The sequence below is a fragment of the Saccopteryx bilineata genome, chromosome 4 (assembly GCF_036850765.1).
Source record: "Saccopteryx bilineata isolate mSacBil1 chromosome 4, mSacBil1_pri_phased_curated, whole genome shotgun sequence".
Taxonomy (NCBI): Eukaryota; Metazoa; Chordata; class Mammalia; order Chiroptera; family Emballonuridae; genus Saccopteryx; species Saccopteryx bilineata.
The window spans coordinates 298,290,708-298,313,123 of NC_089493.1; the positions used below are offsets into that span (position 1 = coordinate 298,290,708).

Consider the following 22,416-nt stretch of genomic DNA (forward strand, 5'->3'; position numbering starts at 1 on the left):
CTCTGAGGTTGGGAAACGTCCACTGGTGTGGTCACACTAGAAAACTGGCATTGTCCAGTGAATCCAAGGACACACGCCCCCCCCCCCCCAGTGTGGACATTTTATTCCCGTATCTGTCCCCCGGAGAAAAACCCCTGCCTACGTGCACTGGGCGGTGTGAGCTAGGACGTCCAGCAGAACACAGGAAGTAAACGAGATGCCTATTGGCAGCTAACTGGATACATACACGGTGGTCAGCCTGAATTGTGAGCACACAGCAGTGGCCGTGGGTGGACCACTGCTACACATGTCTGTTTAGATAAGTTCACCGAGGTTGATGGACAGGTGCAGAGCGGGGAATGGCACCTACCGCGTGGCGCTATTTCGGGCAAATCCAATCGTGGAGGGATGCATCTAAAAACTAAAAGGAGGCTGAAGAAAAGCAAAGACCCATGGTCACAAAAGGTGAGTGACTTTATGGGGGAGAGACAGCGCTCTACTTTTTTTAACTGGGATGGTGGTCACATGAGTGCTTCATACTTGTGTGTTCTAGTCACCGTTGTGATATAAAGAAGTCCACAGGGCAATATACTAGAAACTATAGAGTCAACCAACAAAGGAATCTGCCTGACCCGTGGTGGCGCAGTGGAGAAGGTGCTGACCTGGAACGCTGAGGTCACCGGTTCAAATCCCTGGGCTTGCCCAGTCAAGGCACATACAGGAAGCAGCTACTGCAAGTAAATGCTTCCTGCTTCTCCCCCCTCTTTCTCACTTTCCCTCTTTCATCCCCCCCACCCCCCACCCAAAAATCAATTTGAAAAAAAAAGAGCAATTGAACTGCTTTGGGAGGATGGAGAGGGGACGTAAGTGAGCTAATTCTCAGCTGTCATAGCAGGAAAATTGGTAGCTAATGTGTCTAAAAGCATATCTATCTGTTAAAGATACAGAAGTATCACCCAGAGATGTCGCTAAAAGTTCAAAGTGATTGTCTCAGGGCAGTGTAAAGATGATGTTCCTGTGTCCTCCTGTTCTATCAAATATATACATATTGTGTGTGTTTATACATATATTTATATAACACTATAATATTATATTATATATTATATATATATAAATTATATGTATAATATATATATATAATATATATATAATATATATATAATTTGCTAAAAAACTGTTAAAGCAATGCAGTTTCTCCTTAGTGGCTTGGCCCCGGTCTTGGCAGAACAGAGCCCTGCACAGGTGGGTACCCAGGAGGAAGGGAGCCAAGGAGGAGGCAGCCGGCAGGATGGATAAGACAACCTGGTTTCCCCGAGCGGACAGGCATCCCTGTGGTTGGCCTCCAACACCATCCAGGCCGTGGCCTCCCGCCCCTGTGCTGTCCTTGTCTCCTCGGCAGGCTGGTGCCCGGCCAGTTCCACAGGCGCTGAGAGGGCAGAAAAGCCCGGAGAGAGAGGTGCCAGCCCTCCGGCTTGAATTACAGAAGATGCGACGCTGTGAGGAGAAGGGCCCCGTATGCTATGAGCCTCCCTCCTCCGCCTGGTGGCCCCCATCCCTTCCTGTTCCAGGCGGGCAGGTGGTGATGGAGTGGAGAACAAAGCATGGAGAGTTCCTTTCTAAAATAAAATACATGTTGACATGTGAGGGTAAATGTCAGAAGCCCGGTGAGTAAAGCTCCCTTTCTTGACAGAGCCGGATGTTGGGTTGCGACTTTATTTTGAGGAAAGTTGAACCAATCTGGGAGCCACACACCAGGCATTATTAAGACAACTCTGACAGTCCCGAAGGTGCAGTCATTATGGTTTCTGTTGTTGGCTTCTAAACAATGTTACTAAAGTCAGCTCGCCAAGTCTTCTTGAAGGCAGGGTTTTTCCACAGGAACGCTGGGTGCCGGAAGCGACATGGGTTACATTGACACAACATCCCGGGGATTATCAAGCTTTGAACCCGGAAAGGATCTTGATTAATAGGAAGGAAAAAAAAAAAAAGACACTTAATAAAAGGAAAACTGAGAGGGCAGGAAGCCGCTGAAGCAAAGTGTGCAGCAGGTCCCCAGAGCGGTTCAGAGCGGTCTGGTTCGGAATCCCACAGTCACTGACCGACCAGCGGGCACTGGAGCAAGTCTCTCCACCTGTCCAAACCTGAGCTCCTTGATCTGCACCACGGGGACAGAAAGGCGACCCGCTCAGCAGAGGGCCAGGATGAAATGAGGTGAGGTAGTAACCCGCTGCCTGGCACGTAGTAGATGCTCAGCAAAATCATTATATTAATACAAGGAGCGCGGGTGACCCTAGGAGAACAGGTGAAGAGGCTACATTTAATCAAACATTGAAACAAATATTCTTCTAATACTGCGGGCAAGGTTTCCGTGATATCTGTATGTGTTTATATAGTTACTAGTAGCTCCTGCAGCATCCCAGCTGATAAGGGCAGCTCCCTAGCACAGCTAGCCAACTTGTACCAGGCTGGAGTTTCAGCACAGCGGTTTAAGCAGCTACCGTCCACGAGGACGCCCTTCTAAATCTTGTCTTCAAAAGCCGGGTAAGTCAGGGCTGTGAATGAACACAGGCGAGCCGTGTCATGTCTTAGGACTTTTTTTTTTTCTCTCTGCATTCCCAGCTGCTGCCGCCGCCAGGGACCTTTAGAAATATCCAAGGCATCTCGCATGAGCTGTGGGTATAAACAGCTCTCATCCAGTTCAGACTGGCAGAGCCTCGGTACATCAAATGCCGCCTGCAAGTTAAATGGAAAAACAACAACAACAACAACAAAAAAACCCTCCAGTTTATTTTGAAATGGCTCCTGTAACAAGTGTATAACTAATTGAGAAACCATTTCAATCTGTGCTGAGGAATGGGGTGGTATTCACTCCTGATCTTGAATCCAGACGGGGCTCAAATCAAGAAACCCCAAGAACTAAGAGACCAAACGTTATCAAATATTAAAAGAAGGGGAAGGGAAGTAACATCCCAAGTTTAAACCACACACGTATCTCTAACAGGAAGCTTCCTGGAATACTGGAAGTAGAACAGGGATATTTTCAACCGCTAACTTAGGGAGAAACATACCTGCAAACAAAACCACTTCTTAGAAAACAGGACTCACCTCACCCATGTCATCTTTATCCCGTAAATGTTTCCTCAGTCCATCACCACTACCATCCGTTCCCTCCCACAGAGTCATCCGACCCCTCCCCACCCGCAGACACCTTGTCTTTCTATAAAGCCTGGCGGACGCTGCCAGCTCCCGGCTACAACCCTCTAGATCGGGGCAGTCAACCTTTTTATACCTACCGCCCACTTCTGTGTCTCTGGTAGCAGTAAAATTTTCTAACCACCCACCGGTTCCACAGTCATGGTGATTTATAAAGTAGAAAAGTAACTTTACTTTATAAAATTTATAAAGCAGAGTTACAGTAAGTTAAAGCATATAATAATAATTACCAAGGATTTTATGTCGGATTTTTGCTAAGTTTGGCAGAATCAATCTTGATAAAACAACTTACTATAGTGAAATCTATCTTTTTATTTATAGTGTGGTTGCTCCGCTACTACCCACCATGAAAGCTGGAACACCCACCAGTGGGCGGGAGGGACCAGGGTGACCAGCACCAGTGGGCGGGAGGGACCAGGGTGACCAGCACTGCTCTAAAGGATGCTCGCTGCTCTAAGGGTTGAGGCCACGGTCCTGAAGGAGGCCCGGAGGCCACAGCTTTGTCCTGGCTCCGCTCTCACCTCCTGTCCAACCTTCATCACTCCCGTTTCCTCCAGTTCCTCTTCCCCGCTCAGGACCCCGCCCTGGCTGCTGCTCATACCGGTTAGCACCTAGCTCGCTGCTGGCCTCAGGTTAGGGGAGCCTGTCTCAGTACAGTCCTGGGGTGCCCTGCACGTCTACGAAGCACTCCTCAGAGTCTGTCATCGTGTGCTCTTGTGATTGCTGGGGTAGCGTCTCCTCTCCTGCCCGACTCCAAGGTCCCAGCAGAGCAAGGTATACAGGCTAATGGTCTCCACTATCTCCAGCACCTGGTAAGGCTGGTCCCACACCCAGAGCGGGTGCTCAGTCAGTCTTTGTTGAATCGATGAGTGAAACCTTACTCCGGCTTCCTTCCTTCGTAAGCCCCAAGCCCTCTCTCAGCCTCCAGGCTTGTGAAAAGGATGGACGTCGTTTCCAGCGACAGAAAGCCGGCTGCCTTTCAGTGGGAACGCCCAGATTTCAGTGTCAGGGAGGCGGGCGTTTGCTTCCGGGTCCCACCACTAACTTCCAGCCACGCCCGTGGTCCCGTCCGTCCGTCCGTTGCTGACCTCAACACTTGCTGCCTGCCTGACCTGTGGCGGCGCCGTGGGCGTAACCTTCAGCCTGGAACGCTGAGGTCTCTGGTTCGAAGCCCGGGGCTGGCCCGGTCAAGGCACGGAGGGGAAGCAACTACACTGCGGGCTGATGCTTCCCACTCCTCCCCACCCCCTTTTCTCTCACTCTCTCTCTCCTTCCTCTCTAAAAATCAGTAAATAAAATCTTAAAAAGAAAAGAAAAGAAAACTAGCTTCTTCACCTATGACGTTGGGCTCCTTGTGGATCTCACCGCACAGGGTAATTTTTTTTTTTTTTTAAGATTTTATTTATTGATTTTACAGAGAGAGGAGGGGGGGAGGAGCAAGAAGTATCAATTCGTAGTGAGTTGTTCACTGAATGCTTGTTGTGTGCTGTGACCAGGCGGGCGGGCCCAGGGTTTCGAACCGGTGACTTCACCATTCCAGGCTGACGCTTTACCCACCACGCCACCTCAGGTCAGGCTGTGCGGGGTAATCCTGATATTTAAATACGTGAACTGAGATACACAAAAATCCACCAAAGAGTGTCTGTTCAATTTTCCACAACAAGCAAATGATACTTTTATAAATTAGTTAAGAAGAAACTTAGTTTTTAAAAATTCTGTGAAAACAAAATGCCAAGCATGAGTCTCCTTTTCCACGAAGCTGATAAAACTCACAACTGCGCTGAGTTAGAGGCGCCCTGATGACAGGTCCCTTTGGGTCGGGCCTCTCCGTGGTCAGTGTTCTTTCTTATTTATTATTATCCCGCGTGAGACTCACAACCTCTGGGTTGCAAATAATATAAATACCTGTTTTCTTCCCTAATGTACTTATAGCTTTCTTCTTCCCCAAGAGAATTTGAGATCATTATACAACAAAATATAGGTAATAAAAATAGAGAAAAAGAACACCAAGTCTGAAGAGAAATGGAGAATGTAGACGCAGTAACCGGAAGAGTGAAGAGGTGGCTATAAACGGACTTTAAGTTGACTCGGGGGTTCCTGGCAGGCGGGACAGAGAGAAAGTCGAGGAAGAAGCCAGCTCTTTTCTCAGGGGAAGTAACATTCTTCCTTGCGTGACCTGCTCAATAACCTTTCTCATGTGGGGATTTATTTTTAAAAAAGATTTAATGGAGTCTGATCCAAACCACATTTTTATACAGAAAATGCATTTAATACTGCTATTTCCTAGAGCTACCTCCTTGACAAAGTCAAGTAAAATCTAAGATCGTAGGATCCAAGTTTATACCCTGATCTAATCCAGAGGTTTCCATATCTCTAAACTGTCACCTCTGAGATGAAGTACAGTTTACACTTCTCACACAGTATACAAACTCACACACACCTGAAACAAAAACTTCACTGTTAGCGTCATCCTTATTACACAAGAAACACATCCTGATTATTTTCTATCTCTCTTTCACTTTTAAAATGCTTCCGGCAACCCATGAATTGAGTTCACCATCCACAAGAAGGAAAAATATGATGTAAAAAGTGTATGCTTTATAGCAGCCGTCCATCATCACTGAGCACCTAATGTGTGTGAGGCACTGGACCAGGCACATCACACACATTGTTTCCTGTGGGTCTCCGTGGGAGTCAGTGATGTTAACGGTTTCCATTGCACAGATGGTGGAATGGAAGCACAGAGAGGTTAAGGAACTGCTCAAGGTCACACAGCCAGTGAGCATTTGTAGATGAGCATTTTTAGCTCAAGTCTTTCACACTCAGATAACCTGGTCTCTCAACTGGGCTTGTAGAACAGTGGAAGATCAGGAAGGTTAAGTGCCTCGTTCAAAGACACACACCTAGGAAGCTTCCAAGCGAGGTCTGAATGTGACTCTTTGGGCTCCATGCCCAGGACTCTTTCTGCCAGTATTAGCTGCTCACCCTGGCCGTCTTCAAATGTCCCTTTGAAACTTCTTAAGTGACAAGTCTCTAGATGCCACGAAAAGCAAATGAGGGGAACTCCAGTGCACCCCAAAACAGCCGCACATATGCAAATGACCCCATCTCCCTCCCCTCCCTCCTACGCAGATGAGTCCAAATGAGGCGCTTTGTAAAAGCCTTCCTAGACACCGAAGTATTGTCGGTGACAACATGCTGGGTTGCTCTCCTGACACCTTTCTGTATTTTCATAATGACAATGTATTACTTGGACAAAGGGACGATTTTTAAATTATTTTAAAAGGAATCAGTCTGTCTTTAATGTCAAGCTCCATCTGTCTACACCTTCAAAATGTCTAGGTCCTGGGCTAATGAGAGTTGAATCTGAAAGTTGGCAAGAATCTTCAGCTGCTCGGATCCTATATTTAGACCCTGAGGGTAAATGCCATGAGTCAATGGAGAGAAGGCAGGACCATTAGACAGGTGGGACCATCGCCCTTTAAAACAGGCTAACGGCTTTAAGGGAACACGGGCAACACCCCCTCCTCCCCCGAAACTTAATCAGAGGTTGAATCTTGACTGGTTTCTTAGGAAATCCAACACCAGTCGATGCCTCCCCTGCATTTTAACTCCATAAATAACATTAGTGCATTGCAGCAGAATGAAGTAGAGAAGAGGTCGGGCTTCTGGAGCTGAGCCCCCTGATTCTGCGACGTCCTTGCTGTGTGGGCCTAGGTACATTCTTCATCCTCTCTGTGCCTCTGTTTCTCCATCTACAGAATGGAGACTCACTTCCAAGGGCTGCAGTGGAGAATGAGTGACTGCCAGGGAAGCCCTTAGAACTGGGCTTCCTGCCGGCCTCCTAGTGAGCACACCGTGAACGTTTAGAAAACAGAAAATAGTCACCTGTGTTTTTCTTTTAGAAAACGAAACAGGCAGAAATCAATCAACCTATCCATTGCCTCTATGACTACCACTTAGAGATAATCACTATTAGCATTCAGGAGACCTTTTCTCTTTGTCCATTTATATGTTATGTATACACCTATATTTTTCCCGTTGTTTCTTCGTCCGCTTGCTTGGAAACAGTTCTGTTTACTTTAGACGGACCTTGTCCATAGAGTGTTGACCAAGCTGGATGATTTGGGGAGGGGATCTTTTCATCCACCAATGGACATTTGGATTAATTGCACCTTTTCTGCGACTATGAACATATACACTTGTGCCTGACCAGGCGGTGGCGCAGTGGATAGAGCATGGGACTGGGACGCGGAGGATACAAGTTCAAAACCCCAAGATCACCAGCTTAAGCGCGGGCTCATCTGGTTTGAGCAAGGTTCACCAGCTTGAGCCCAAGGTCGCTGGCTTGAGCAAGGGGTCACTCGGTCTGCTGTAGCTCCCCTGGTCAAGGCACATATGAGAAAGCAATCAGTGAACAACTAAGGTACCACGGTGAAGAATTGATGCTTCTCATCTCTCTCCCTTCCTGCCTGTCTGCCCCTATCTGTCCCTCTCTCTGAGTCTCTGTCACACACACACACACACACACACACACACACACACACACACAGGTACTATATACTTGCTTTTGTGTGTGAGTATACACTCAAAGTGGAGTTGATGGATCAGATGGTAATTTCATTTTTAATTCTGTAAGGAGACTGTTTATCTGCACACTTTTACATTCTTACTAGCAACAGTGCACAAGGGTTCCAGTTTCTCCACATCCCTTCCAGTACTTATTTCCTAGTTTTGGGTAGTATTTACCTTACTGAGTATGAGGTCATTTGTCTGTGCCTTCATTTTTATGAGTTTTATAACAGCTCTGTCAAGTTATAACTCACATGCCATAATAATGATTTTATTACATACATACTTTAATGACTTCATTACCTATGTATTTTAATGACTTTCAGTGTATTCACAGGCAGGTACAGCCATCACCACAATCAAGTTTTACAACACTTTCATCAGCCTCAAAAGAAACCCCGTGTCCTGAAGCTGGGACCACCCACGTCCCCCCAGCGCGGCGTTTCCTGGGGGTGAAATCATAACGGCGTGGTCGTCTGTCTGGCTTCTCACACTGAGCATCGCCTGGGAGGAAGCAGGGTCCTTCCTGTGCAGCCCCCATTTCTGCACTGAACCCCGGGTTCACTTTCAGAGAATGTGAACTCCAGTCCTCCCCCCGAGCCTTCTGCTCACAGACGGACTGAAGGTCTGTGCGGACATGGTCAGTCAAACGTTGCGGCAAGTTCGACATTTCCTCAGCTCTGCCACTCAGCAGCTGGGTGACACAGACAAGGACTGACCCTCTGAGACCCAGTCTCCTCCCCTGAAAGATGGGAGGAACAATAGTCTATACTCATCGAATGCGTCATGGGTGTTGTTTGGCGCTCAATAAATTAAGAGCTTTTCTGAAGGTCACAGGTCTCTGCAGACGTGCAAGATCTGGCAACTAAGGGTTCGGCAATGGTGTCGGCAGGGGGGGACGCCACAGGGCAGCGACGATGTCCCAGTGCTTAGCCCCCTCTGAGCTCCAGCTTGTATTTCAGAGAGAGTCGCCCTTGGGCGCGTGCTGGGACAACAGCCGTGTTGGGCTCGCTGGCTCGCACTTCGCCTGACGAGTGCGTGAGCACAAGGCAGGGCCACGTGTGTGTCGTCTACGTGAGGCTGCGGGGGCTTGCCCCCAGGATGGAGGGCCACGTGTGGACCACCTGCCCGTCGCCGTGAGGGGCCCTTTTGCTGCTGGCTTCCCTGAGAAGTGGTTTCCACCTGCTTCTTTGCTCTTGCGTCGTTGCAAGACTGACGGGAACGGCCCAGCGCTTTCCGGCTCCGCGGTTCCTCTACCGTCTGCCCCGATCCAGTGTGGACCTGCCCGGCCTCGGCCACCGGCCTGACCGTGTGACAGATCCCCGTGGGGTGAGAGGGAAGGCCTTCAGCCTAGAACGTGGGCTTCTGCTCCTTGGGATGCGGGCATCCTCTTCATGCGGGAAAAGTCAGCTCAAGAAGAAGTGTGCTTCCTTCGTGGCTGTGGCTTCTAGGAAGCTCAGAGCAGGATTTCTATTTATAGCAGAAACATTTCTGAAGTCATTATTCACGCTGAATAGTGGATTAGGGAAAGGCCAACTGTATCCCGAATAACTGGCTTATTTTCTTTGTTGTTGTGGACGCCATGCATCGTGTTACAGACTCTAGCTCCTGCTTGGTCTCTAAGAAATCTACCACTTGTAGGCTTTGGAGTATTTTGCTTACTACATGTAGTGGCTTTATTTTTTTTCCCTACTCTTAATTTTTTCCTTAACATAATTACCACATTTACTAAAAAACCATGTTAGATGAGTTTCTATAAGCTACTACAAACCGCTCTGAAAAGGAGATAGAAAATAAATAGGTAAAGAACTAAAAGTAAATTATTTATTTCCTTTGACAGATAAACCACCTTCACTCCCTTTATTTAAAATACCAAGAAATGATAAAGTCATTTAAAGAGTACTTGTACATGCCTGACCAGGTGGTGGCGCAGTGGATAGAGCGTTGGACTGAGACATGAAGGACCCAGGTTCGAGACCCTGAGGTGGCTGGCTTGAGCCCAAGGTCGCTGGCTTGAGCCCAAGGTCGCTGGCTTGAGCACGGGGTCATTCACTTTGCTGTAGGCTCCCCCCACCCCCATCAAGGCACATATGAGAAAGCAATCAATGAACAACCAAGGAGCTGCAACGAAGAATTGATGCTTCTCATCTCTCTCCCTTCCTGTCTGTCTGTTCCTCTCTGTCCTTCTCTCTGACTCTCTCCCTGTCTCTGTCAAAAAATAAAATAAAATAAAAATAAAAAAGAGTACTTGTACACCTATAAAGAATGAACAGATGTATATATGTTATGGGAACAATTTCTGTGGTTTCTTTCTTCCTACCCACACTAGATTTCCAAATAAAATATGGATATTTAGTTACAAAGCCCATTTAAAAACTATTACTGACTATACGAAGCTAAAAATATGCTGTTAATCGAGAAGGGATGTTTGACCACATCTCAAAAATGTCTTAGGCATGTTCTTTGGGATTATATGGGCTGAGATCTTGTCACAGACATTTTAAAATTGTTCCTGCAACTGTCCCGATGGATGGAGACTCAGGGATAACTCCACCTAGTGTCTGCCCTGGAAGAAAATCCTGTTTGGGACGGCTTCTGACTCAGAGTAACATGAGACCGGTTATAAATGACTGTGATTCTACCCTGACAGCTGACGCTACTCTCCCTCAGACCTCCTGTCTGCAACAAGGTTGCTCAGAGAAATGAACTTGGCCAAGTGTATTCATGTTATAAATACCAGAGCACAACAAGAACAGCGTGGCACCCCCTGAAGAAATAGGTTTCTTTGCTGGCTTTGTACACAGATGGGTAGATGGGTTCATGGGCTTTTTAGACTAAGTCAAAACACCATTTTTATTTGCAATTACTCTGTTTTTTTTTTTTTTCATTGAAAATCTAGAGAAGGATTAGCATATATTGACCATTCATTTTCAAAGCGCTTCACCAGAGAACTGTGGGGTCTGATTATGGCATCACCTCGGCTGGGCGGATTTATTTTCTACACCTCCTTGCTACCCAGATTCATAAGGTGTAAAGCTGGAAGGACTCTGTAGGGCACGAGTTTAACAAACGATTCAGTTTGGTGACACCTGAGGGGACACTTGGTGGCAGTAGGCTGTCCCTCGCTCCTACCCCGGGGGCTTCAGTCAACACAAACACACACAGCAAGAACCCAAAGCCCAGGTCGTAAGAAATCAGATGAGCGACGTGCAGGTTCAGGCGATTCCTGGGGTTTGGTTCTGAGGGGTGAACCCAAGAGAGGTCCTCCCTCTCTGTGTCTCCCCTTCGGAGGTGTGTCAGGCCACTGAACAGAGAAAGGAGCCCCGCCCGGGGTCCTCCACCCACTGTGGGACCTTGGGCAAGTCCCTCGACCTTCCTGGGTCTCTATTTCTTCATCTGGTCAAGTAAAGCCCAGGGATCCATCCACCAAATTGGCACTGACCGCCTGCTGCATGCCAGGCTCTCTGCCAGGCCTGGGCACACCCAGACGAGAGAGACAAACACGGCCCCTGCACAGAGCCCCCAGGAGCCGAGAGTCTCACCTGACGTTGTTTCAGAGCACACAGGTGTTTGAACAATACTGACCACGGGGACTCTGTGCCGGCACCTGTTCTAAAGACCCTCTCTTGTAACCCTGAACCAACCACACAGACAGGTGCTTGTGTTTGTCCCCCTCTGCACGTGGGACTAGATCGGCGTCACACAGATAGAAGTGCAAGAATTCCATGACCATCTCTCTGGTCGACTCCAGAACCCAGTGCTTTACCCGTTGTGCTGAGCCTCGACATTCAAATGGCACGTGGGACCCGTCCCTGAAACACGAGCTCGGGACTTCCGGAGGTGAGGCTCTGAGTCACACTGAACCACCAACCTTTCTGTTCCTGCTTGGCCCAGAAAACTCTGACCCGCTCGCGAATGTGCTTGTCCTCACGCAGCTTCCTCTGCCACTGGCGCAGTTCTTGAATCTCAGGGTCACAGCGAACCTGAAACATCCCCACAAAGATTTAGACCCCTTTCCACTTTAAAAAACAATGTACTTAATTTTCATAATTATAATAGTGAGAGGAGGGAAGGCAGAGAGACAGACCCCTTGCATGCGCCCTGACCAGGATCCATGTGGCAAGCCCACTAGGGGGCAATGCTCTGCCCATCTGGGGTGTTGCTCTGCTGCTCAGCAATGGAGCCATATTTTAGCACCTGAGGTGGAGGCCATGGAGCCATCCTCAGCGTCCAGGGCCAATTTGCTCAAACTAATCAAGCCATGGCTGCGGGAGAAGAAGAGAGAGAGAGAGACAGAGAGAGAAGGGGAGGGGGAGGGTTGGAGAAGCAGATGGGTGCTTCTCCTGTGTGCCCTGACTGGGAATCGAACCCAGGACATCCACACTCCGGGCCACGCTCTACCACTCAGCCAACCGGCCAGGGCCTCTTTCCCCTTTTCTATACCCCAGCTTGTTAACCCTGCATGGAAAACCCCTTACAAACCAATCTGATAAGATTTTTCATCCTAAATGCATTCTCTCTACTAAAACTCACATAGAATTTGAGCATGAATGAGGCTGTGTGGAGATGTGGAATACTAACAGTAGGTGGAGAGCAGTCTCAATCCATGCTGCCCCGTGGAAATGTCACACAAAGATATAATGTAGTCACATATCTCATTTTAAATTTCCCTGCAGTCTCATTGTGAAAAGTAAGAACAAGCTGGTGACATTTTTTTTAAAGAGCATTATTTTATTTACCCCAAAAGATCCAAAATATCATTTCAACATGTAGTCAATATAAAAAACATTAATTATGAGATAATCTCACTTTCTATTTTCCATGCTAATTCTTCACCATCCGGTATGTATTTATACTTACGGCACATCTCAACTTGGACTGACACATTTTAAGTAGTCAACAGCCACTTGTAGCTGGTGGCCTCATACTGGACAGCAGAGTTCAGATGTACCAGCCACTGTACCAGCCACAGTTCTGTTTAACACCAACTTCCTGACTGCCTACTGCACACTGCGGTTTGTGCTAGGCATTGGGAATACTGAGATAATTAATGGCGATTGTAATTGTTACTTTTATTCTGTTATTACGATAGCTCCTACTTACTGAACACGTGTATCCCTGGCATTGTTTAAGCGTTTTAGATATTTTAATCACCGGTAAGGCAGGATTGATTATCCCCGTTCTACAGACGAGGAGACTGAGACTCAGCACCTTGCTGAGTCACAGAGCTAGGAAACGGAGCTGGGATACAGGTCCAGCTGTCCTCGAGGGTGTCTAGTAAGAGGCACACGGTCTGCAGGAGTCAGATCAATCAAGTGTGGTAAGAATAAGGAAATTAGTGGGTGCAGGAGACACAAAATGGGCACTGAGCTCAGTCTGGAGCAGTCAAGAAATACTTCATGGAGGAGGTGACCTCTGGGCTACGTTTTTGAAGGATGCACTAGAGTCAGCCGTGGGGAGAAGGGGGTAGAAGGTAGTGGAGTTCCAGCCTGTGCAAAGACCGGGGGTGTGTGTGTGGATGGGCCTGGCTGATGCAGAACACGGGGGGGGGGGGGGGAGCGGCCGAAGGCTCAGGCAGCCGCAGCCACACCGGCTGGGGGGCGCTCCTCGTGAGGGCTCCAGGACTGAAAGTGAGCGGTTTCATGTATTTGGATGTGCGTCACCTTTATTTTGAAAGATAACTTCAAGTTCCAAAGGACTTCAAGTTCCAGAGGGAAGGGGGGTGAGGGGGTGGGATCAGAGAAGGTGAAGGGATTAGTGAAATTATATATATGTAACATAGATACAGATAACAGGACAGCAAATCCCAGAGGGAAGGGGGATGGGGGGTGGGATCAGAGAAGGTGAAGGGATTAGTGAAATTATCTATACGTAACACAGAGATACAGGTAACAGGACAGCAAATCCCAGAGGGAAGGGGGAGGGAGGTTGAGGGAGGGGCATAAATGGGGTGTAATGGGGGCATGTTGTTGGGGGGTGAGGGTGTTATATTGACTGGGTCACTTGAATCCATGTTCACACAATAAATTTTAAGAATAATAAAATTTTTTAAAATGCAAAAAATAACCCCAACTATTAATGTTTGTTCCAAAACAAAGAAGACTGTATCCAGCTGAACATGAAAGCTACTCTGTTCAAAAATAAAAAATATAATTTATCTATAGATACATGTAAAGCCAGGAGCCGCCATCGTGGCCATTCACATGCAGGTTCACATTGGATTCGGACAGTCGGTAAAGAAACAGCGGAGCCAAAAACTGATGGGCTGTCATCTTTAATTCTAGCTTGCACCTGGCGGGCAAGTAAAAATACACACTGGGCTCCAAAACCCACTCACATTCAGTGCTCACAAAGCCACTGACTTATCCGAGTTTCCTAGAATCAAAGGTTTCTAGCTCACCAGACTTATTCACCTCTGTTCCCCATCTCCTTCCTTCTCCCAGATACAAACTCTACACAAACTGGCATTTCACTCAACACTCCACCATCTTGGCTGCTCCTCCTGGCCTCCTCCACGTGGCCTTTCTCTGCTCTCCTCTGCTCTCTCTTCTAATGATAATCTCAGGAACCAAGAGCCCAAGCTCCCGCTCCTTCCCTATTTTATAGTGTAGAAATACAAACTCTTAATCCAATATACAAAATAGGGAAGTCTCTAATACAAAGTCACTTCTCTGAGGCATGATTGGATTGTACCGCCCCACATCAAAACGGGTGGGAGAGGCTTAATCCCAAAACCAAGCCCCAGGCTACAAGGATTCTCAACACACATTAATATCACCTGGGCGACGGCCTCACGTGGGCAGCGCCTATTTTTAACAAAGTGAGCATAATACATTTTATCTGCCAACAATACATAAAATTTATTTATAGATACATATTTTTAAATGACGCATAGATACAAAGTGTATAGTTCTGCAAATGTCAGTGGGTACAAACAGCCCTCTATGAATGCCAGAAGAGGTGAAGTAATCCCCACCATTTTCCAAGCTACAAATCGATCTTTTCACTGCATTTTCTAAAGTGTCCTGTTCATAAGATTAGGTGCCCTCGAGGTCTCTGCTCTGGGAGGAGGGTTATCAGCTGTGGTCTGAGCAAGCCCACACCCTCTGAGGGGCGGAGATAGGTTACACACGGCTTTCCCACAAGCTTCTGTGTATTAGGGACCCAAGTGCACCCCCCCACACACACTTCTGCACGGTGACAACGAATACCCTTATGAGAATAAACCCAAAGGATCTTCTGAATCGCTCAAGAAAGGTGAACACTAATTGCAATTGGCGAGTTGACCGTAAGTTATTCTAGTCAAACTCTTTCTCCACAGTTGGTGTATTCTGAAAGTTTGGAGGGAAGGGGGCACGGAGAGTGTGGGTGCCACCGCGGAGGGAGCGAAATTAGTGTGTGTGTGTGGGGGGGACGTTCACTCTTTACTCCCGATTTCTTTGGACTGGATTGTTGGGAGCTAGAGATAGCAGCCTCGTCAGCTGGGTCCTCATCAGCAGGAAAGCCTGGGTCGTGGGAGAAGGCTTTTGTGAGCCCTGGGGGCAGGCACGCGCCCATTGGACTGGGCTAATTCCAGTCTTTATTGTCATGATTAGGAAACCGAGTTAAATGGCGGTGGTTGTGCCAATCAGCAAATACCACAGGGTACAATGTCCCTGGAAAACAAACACTCCCTTATGAGGCCTTCTCTATTTTTACTTCTTTTTAAATGACCACACAGGGTCCATCTGCCCTTCCAAGATAGACACTCTGAGTAATATAGACGTTATTCCACATTTGACCTTGGAGTAAGATCAGGAAGAAAGCTCTTTTATTTGGTTGTGAATTTATTTAAAAAATGTCCATGGGCCAATCAAACACTCCTAATTATTTAATACAACACTCCGAGGAAAGCCAAGACAGGGTGCCATGCTGGTCAAGAGAGACAACTCCGGATGAGAAAACCTGACATTGAATCTCCGCCCTGCACGTTACAGACTGAGAAACCTTGAGCGAGCTACTTAAACTCTCTGAGCCTGGATTGCCTCGTCTGTGAAATGGGGATAATACAAGTATTTCCTCCCACCAGGCTGGTGTGAAAGCAAGGGGCGATATTGCCTGGCGTGCAGTAGGCTCTCACCGCCTGAGCAGTTTCTTAAATCAATGAATAAAACAACGAGACTCGTCTGGGTTCAGCTCCAAAGTTATGTCCTTCCATTCCCGTTAGGACTTGGAGTCGAGTGGCTGAGGGGTCAATGATTCATACAATTGGAAGTGAGGCCCCTTCGTGAGGGTTTACAGTTTACGGAATATGTGAATGACTTTATAACTGTGTAACTTCCTGCCTCCGTCAGCTGATGGAGAGGCACGGGCTGCTGCGAGGTGGTGCTTGCAGGCAGGGAAGGAGAGGGAGGCTGCACAGACCCGTACTTCCGAATTCCTCTTCTGTCAGTCGTCTTCCCTGCTTCTTGGCAAAACAGATAGAAACGTAGCAACAACGGCCTTCTGGGGACCGCTCTCTGGAGGTGTCCCAGCGGCAGCGGAGAAAGCCACACACTGTACCGCAGCTGCTGGGAAGACTCAGCTGGGCTCACAAAGTGGAACCCCCCCCCACCCCGTGCGAGATGTCCCGTACAAGGTTCTCACTGCATCTTTGCCGTGACTTCAAATATTAGTGATTATACTGAAGGACTTTATATTTAAGAAAAGTGGATTTCTTCTTCTTTTTTTATTTACCTGCTCATTTTTAGAGAGGAGGGGAGGAGCAGGGAGCATCAACTCCCATATGTGCCTTGACCAGGCAAGTCCAGGGTTTCAAACCGGCGACCTCAGCGTTCCAGGTTGACGCTCTATCCCACTGCGCCACCACGGGTCAGGCCAAGAAAAGTAGATTTCAACATAAAGGAAATATATGTTTGCAAAACCTCTTTCAATGACCTCATGAATTACTCATGAATTCCTCAGTTCCTAACTCGCTCATGAATTCCATTTTCTTTTTTGTAAGTAAGCGTGATGATTTCTTCTCAGATCTTTCGCAACAAACGCTGGGGCCCTGGCCAGCTAGCCTAACCTCGTTGGTTAAGAGCTTCATCCTGAAACAGGGTTGTGGGTTTGAACCCTGTGAATGAGATTTTCTGTGCTGACCCTTTGAGAGGGTGCCTGTGTCTCTTTCTCACAGACAGAAACCTCGCCTCTTTTCCCCACTTAATGCTGTGTGGGTGCCTCCTCTTGGCTCTGGTACTCTAGGCTGGGGCTCCCATACTGGGGCGAGGACCCTCCCCTCTCAGGGAAAACCTCCCTGCAGGCGAGAGTCCCTCAGACCCTCGGCCGGCCGCTGGCTCCTGATGTGGGCACGGCCCTTTCCGTGTCTCCGCCCTTCCTAGCCGTCTTGATGTGGCTTCTTCTGGGAAATCTTGGTTATGGACTGCTCTTCACTTAGTCTGAAGTTGGTTTTTCAGGATGATTGTTCTTAAATGTAGTTATAACTCCAGTTTGGTCCTGGGAAGAGACACGTGGAACATTCATCTGCCTTTTCCATCCACAAACACGGATTTCTTTTGAGTTCATACTTACTGAGGGCTTTAGTCCTAAGTCTAAGTGTCCCCAGGTCTGAGGTCATGTCTTTTATCCAGGCATCAGTAAACTCATTTATTGTTAAAGGCCAGATAACAAAATTTTTTCACTTAATGAGTCATAGAGTCCCTCTCCTCAGGACCCAACATTGTCATAGCACAAAAGCAGCCATGGGAAAAAAAATGTATTTTATTTTTTAAACGGGCATGGCTGTGTTCCAATAAAGCGTTGCTCATGAGAACAAGCACGGGCCAGACTTGGTCGGCTTGCTCCGGTGGGCCCGCTGCTGTTCTCCTCGAGGGGAGATGAGAACTCGCTCTCCTCGAGTGGGGACGGAACTGTGGCACCAGCTTCCTTGATTGCCTCTTCCGTTTCTCCGTATGAAGCAAAGATTATTATGTTAACACCATTCCCTAAACCGACCTGATAATATTGAGATCACTCAGGGCACTTGCTGTCATCAGAATCCTAGTTTCTTACCTCATCATTACCGAGTCGGTCCATGTGAGATGGACCCAAGTGTCAGCATGGTTAGCAAGAGCCCCAAGTGATGTAATGATCGGAAAAGTCTAGGAAACCCTGCTCTCATTGAGGAGAATCTGAAGGAGAAACAACGTGACAAGACTTCCTGCCCCAACATCTGTCTCGCTTCTTACTTAGTCAATGCTGGTTGATCGTTTGCAAACCCTTAAAAGTCAGAATGAAGGCTGTTGGCGGGCGGTCGGGGGGCAGGTCTGTGTGACTCACGAAACAGCTGCTTCCCGGTGGGGTGGTCCTCCCAGGGCGGCTGCAGAAAGGCCTTCTCCCTGGAAGCGAGACTTACTTTATTTTAACTTAAGTCCCTTTAATAGTAAACCTATTAATGTAGTTGCAGGTAGGAATTTGATAAGTATCACATCGCAGTCCATACTTGGATACATGGAATTTCCCCCCAATCGCTCAGTTGCTGGAGATGGAGAGAAAGCACATCTAGCTTTTCTTGGTGCTTGCTTTACCCAGATAATCAGGAAATGATTAAGTTGCAAAAGCATGTAAGGTATTCAGTGACTTTCCCAATGATTTATAGGGTTAAATTAGAGCAAAGTTTGCTCTGCCAAAGACCATATTACTTACTGCAAAATGCTTTGATCTCTCCCTTACTCTTAATGCCCAGAGCTGACAGTTATGTGGCCACAGCCGCCCAGATGTGTCTAATGTACAGTCGAGGCTGAGAGCCACTCACTGCTCTGGACACTTATGGTCTCTCCTAGTCCCCAAACTAACAGCCTCAGCATCACCTGAGAACTACTTTGAAATGCAAGTTTTCAGGCCACACTCCTGTCCTACTGTCTCAAACACTGTGGGGCCGGAGCCCGGAAGTCTGTATGTGAACGGCTCCCCATGCAGCCATGGTGCCAGCTAGAGCTTGAGAACTCCCAGCTGTGCCCCCCACTACGTCACGGCCCCCTGGGGCCTCGGGAAGCGGGGGAGGCTACCTGCCCTTCCTGAACCGAGGTCGGCCTCGGCAAGTTCCGGAGTCGAGGCCTCAGGAAGGCTAGAGGCTCCCCATTCTCTCCCTCCAGGAGTTGTTTCTTCCATCTCGTAGGAAAGCGGGCGTGGCCCAGTGCAGGAGGAGGAGAGGCACGCGGAGAACTGGAGTGTCTCAGCCCCAGACGCCTGCCTTCCAGCCCGGCCCGGCCTCCAGCCCAGCAGCCACCCACTGAACCACAGAAACCGAAAACTGTGGTCCATCCCTACGCTGTGAGTCACTAAGACTCAGCAGGGGCCCTCCAGGGGCAACGGGTCAGCCCTCTCGAGGGAAAGACCGCAGGGAAGCTGGGAGCCTGGCCGGCACCAGGTGTCGGGGGCCCGGGGGCTCAGGGGCACTTGTTTCAGAGCCCTGATGTCACCACCCGTAAGGGTTCTGCATTTCACCTCACACTGCACCCTCAGATTACGCAGCCGCCTGCTAATACGCAGTTTTCAGTTTATTCCTAGCAGTGAGGTTGACCAGCTTTTTTTTGCTTTTTGTTTTTTTTTTACATATTTGGGATATGTTGTGATTGAACAAATAAAAAAAGGGGCTTTGCACACAGTCTGGCAAGTTGCCAAAGCATTTTCTGGGCATAGTAAGGAAAAATCCACTCGCAGATACAACCTGCAGCATATTTAAACAACTCCAGGGCCAGGCAGGGGGCAGGGGGCAGGGGGGCAGGGGGCAGGGGGCAGGGCTAAGGGGCAGAGGGCAGGGGGGCAGGGGGCAGGGGGCAGGGCTAAGGGGCAGAGGGCAGGGAGGCAGGGGGCAGTGGCAGGGAGGCAGGGGGCGGGGGGTAGGGGGCAGTGTTCAGGGGCAGGGGCAGGGGGCAGGGCTAAGGGGCAGAGGGCAGGGGGGCAGGGGGCAGGGTCAAGGGGCAGGGGGCAGGGGGCAGGGGATAGGGGGCAGGGGGCAGGGGCAAGGGGCAGAGGCAGGGGACAGGGCCAGGGGGCAGGGGGCAGGGGCAGGGGGCAGGGGCAAGGGGGCAGAGGCAGGGGGCAGAGGGCAGAGGCAGGGGGCAGGGGCAGGGGGCAGGGGCAGGGCCTGTCCTGTCCTGGGAAGCTGGGCCCGGGCAGCCCACTCTCACTATTTATAGTGCTGTGGCCTATTTTGGCCTCCTGGGTGGCTCTGAAAATGGCCCAGAGAACTGGGCCTGGGAGCTGATGACAGGAAGCAGGCCCTTCGTTCTGGGAGGCCGCTGGAATCGTGCCGGGCGTAGACTTTCTCGTTAGCTCAAGGACATTGTGAAAAACAGGACTTCGACAGGAGATAAAAGTATTAAGGAATACTTAGAGGAAAAGATCAGGGATATACGCTGAGGGAGAAGACGCATAGATCGAATCGAGTCAGCGGAGCTAGCAGTGACGAGGCCCTGACCACATGTGCGCCAGGCTCCGTGCTAGGCACGCAGGGTGCTGTTTACACTGTCGCCCATAACCCTAGGAGGGCAGAACCATTATTATTCCCATTTTACAGGAAAGGGAACTGAGGCTTGGGGAAAATTTTTTAGTTTATGGAAGGTCATGGGGTTTGTAAGACAAGACTGACCTACCCAGGCTGTCACCTCCAGCCTGAGCATGCAGGGGCTGGAGCCATCCAGGCTGTAGCATTCTCAGGCTGGAGCATGCAGACTCTTACTTAGATCTGGTTCAGGAGGTCTGGGCGGGCCTGGATTATGCATTTCCAACCATTTTCCACATGGAGACGATACCATTTCCACGGCCATAATTTCAGAGGTTTTATAATAATATTTTCCTGCTTCCCTTTCAGCCTCCTGATATCTGCTCTCCCTACAGCAGCCCGTGTGACCTTCCATTGCTGCACAATAAAAAATAAAGACACCCCCCCCCCAATGTAGCAGCTTAAAACGACAAGACACTGATTATCTTATACAGTTTCTGAGGGCTGGAGACCTCAGTGTTTTCTGCCAGGTGGTGTCTCTGGAGGGACGCTCGTGACAGGGCTGCTGGCTGCCCCCGGGGTGAATGACCCCAGACAGAGGGAGATGAGAACTGAGTCTTTTATAGCCTAATCTGGGAAGTGACACGCCCTATTTCCCCCTCATTTATTGGCCACACTTACCAACCCCGGTCCCGTTGTGGGAAGGGACTTTCCAGGAATGTGAACTCCGGGAGGTGGGGAATCCCTGGGGACTCACGGTGGACGCAAGGCTGACCACTCGTTTCCTGATGAAGCCTCAGGTCGGATCATGTCACTTTTCTGCTTAAAGCCCCGCCGTCAAAACAAAGTCCACGGGTTCAACGCCCTGGGGAGAACTCCCCTTCGCCTCCCCAGGACCTGGTCCTGACCACCTCCCCGCCTCGCCAGCTCGCTCCGGTCAGCCGCGCCAGCTGGGTTCTCAAGTGCACCCCGCCTCCTCCGCACGCGCCGTCCTTCCGCCTGGAACGAGCCTCGTTCAGATCTCGACTCGAAGGGCGTCTTCTGCGAGGGGCCACCCTTGACCAGGCCCACCTTCTACAACAGCCGCCTCTGCTCTTCTCGTCCAGCCCTCGGTTTCCTGTCTTTTCTTCAGCGCTATTTATTTGTAGCAGATAACGTTCAGCTAGGAGTCTACTTCTCAGCTGCATGGAGGGTGGGTGTGGCCACGGGACCTGCTTTGACCAGTGGGAAGTGCGGAGAAGGGACGTGCTGGATTCCGGCCTGCACCCTAAGACGCACCGTGCGTGCCCTCGCTCACCCCTTCTGAGCCCTGCTGTCAAGAGAACATGGCTCTGGTAGCCCACTGATCTCAGAAGAATGACAGAGCCTAGAACACAACTAAACAGCACCCAACTGCCGGGAGCCAAGGATACCCCAACCCAAGGATAACTGGAGACATGGAAGTCGTAAATATAATTATATGTTGTAAGCCACTGAGTTTTGGGGTTGTTTGTTAAGTAGCACTGTTGCAACAATAGTTAATGGATACACCTGTTGCTTGTGTCTGTATTTACATTTGCTCATGGTCTCTCACAGGAGTGCAGTTCTGTGAGAGCAGAGATTTGGTCTCACTCCCTGCACACGCCCAGCGTCAGGACAACATCTGCCTGCACCTAGCAGGTGTTCAGTACACACTAGTGAGCTCATGTGAGCGAATGAACTGATCTAACTGCAGAGCCCACTTGCTTAACCTTCACGCCTCACCCCTTTCACCTCAGCCCCCTGGACAGCCAGTGGCCGCGGCCACCATCACGGCCGCCTGGCCCATGCAGGTTCGCATTAGATTCGGATAGTCGGTAATGAAACAACAGAGCCAAGAACTGGTGGGCCATTACCTCTAATCCTAGTTCACACTCGGCGGGCAAGAAATACACACAGTGGAAAAACACTTCCCTTTCCATTCAGGGCTCCCAAAGCCACTGACTTATCCGAGTTTCCTAGAATCAAAGTTTTCTAACCTCACTAGCCTTATTCACCTCTGTTCCCCATCTCCTTCTCTCTGCACAAACTCTGCACAAACTGGCTTCTCCTTCAGCACTCCACCATCTTGGCTGCTTCTCCTCTCCTCCACATGGCCTTTCTCTGTTCTCCTCCAGCATGGGCTCCTCTGCCCCATTTTATAGTGTAGAAATCAAAGCCTTTACTCC

The 22,416-nt window shown here is 49.2% G+C and overlaps 1 protein-coding gene across 2 annotated transcripts in view; it reads right to left on the minus strand.

Moving 5' to 3' along the window:
* Positions 1 to 22,416, minus strand: part of IQCK (IQ motif containing K) — a 67,623-nt gene that overhangs the window by 3,434 nt on the left and 41,773 nt on the right. For both annotated transcript variants that reach the window (XM_066275964.1, XM_066275965.1), the window contains one exon: positions 11,636 to 11,747. In XM_066275964.1, the coding sequence (XP_066132061.1) occupies positions 11,636 to 11,747 (112 nt within the window). The remainder of the gene's footprint in view (positions 1 to 11,635; positions 11,748 to 22,416) is intronic.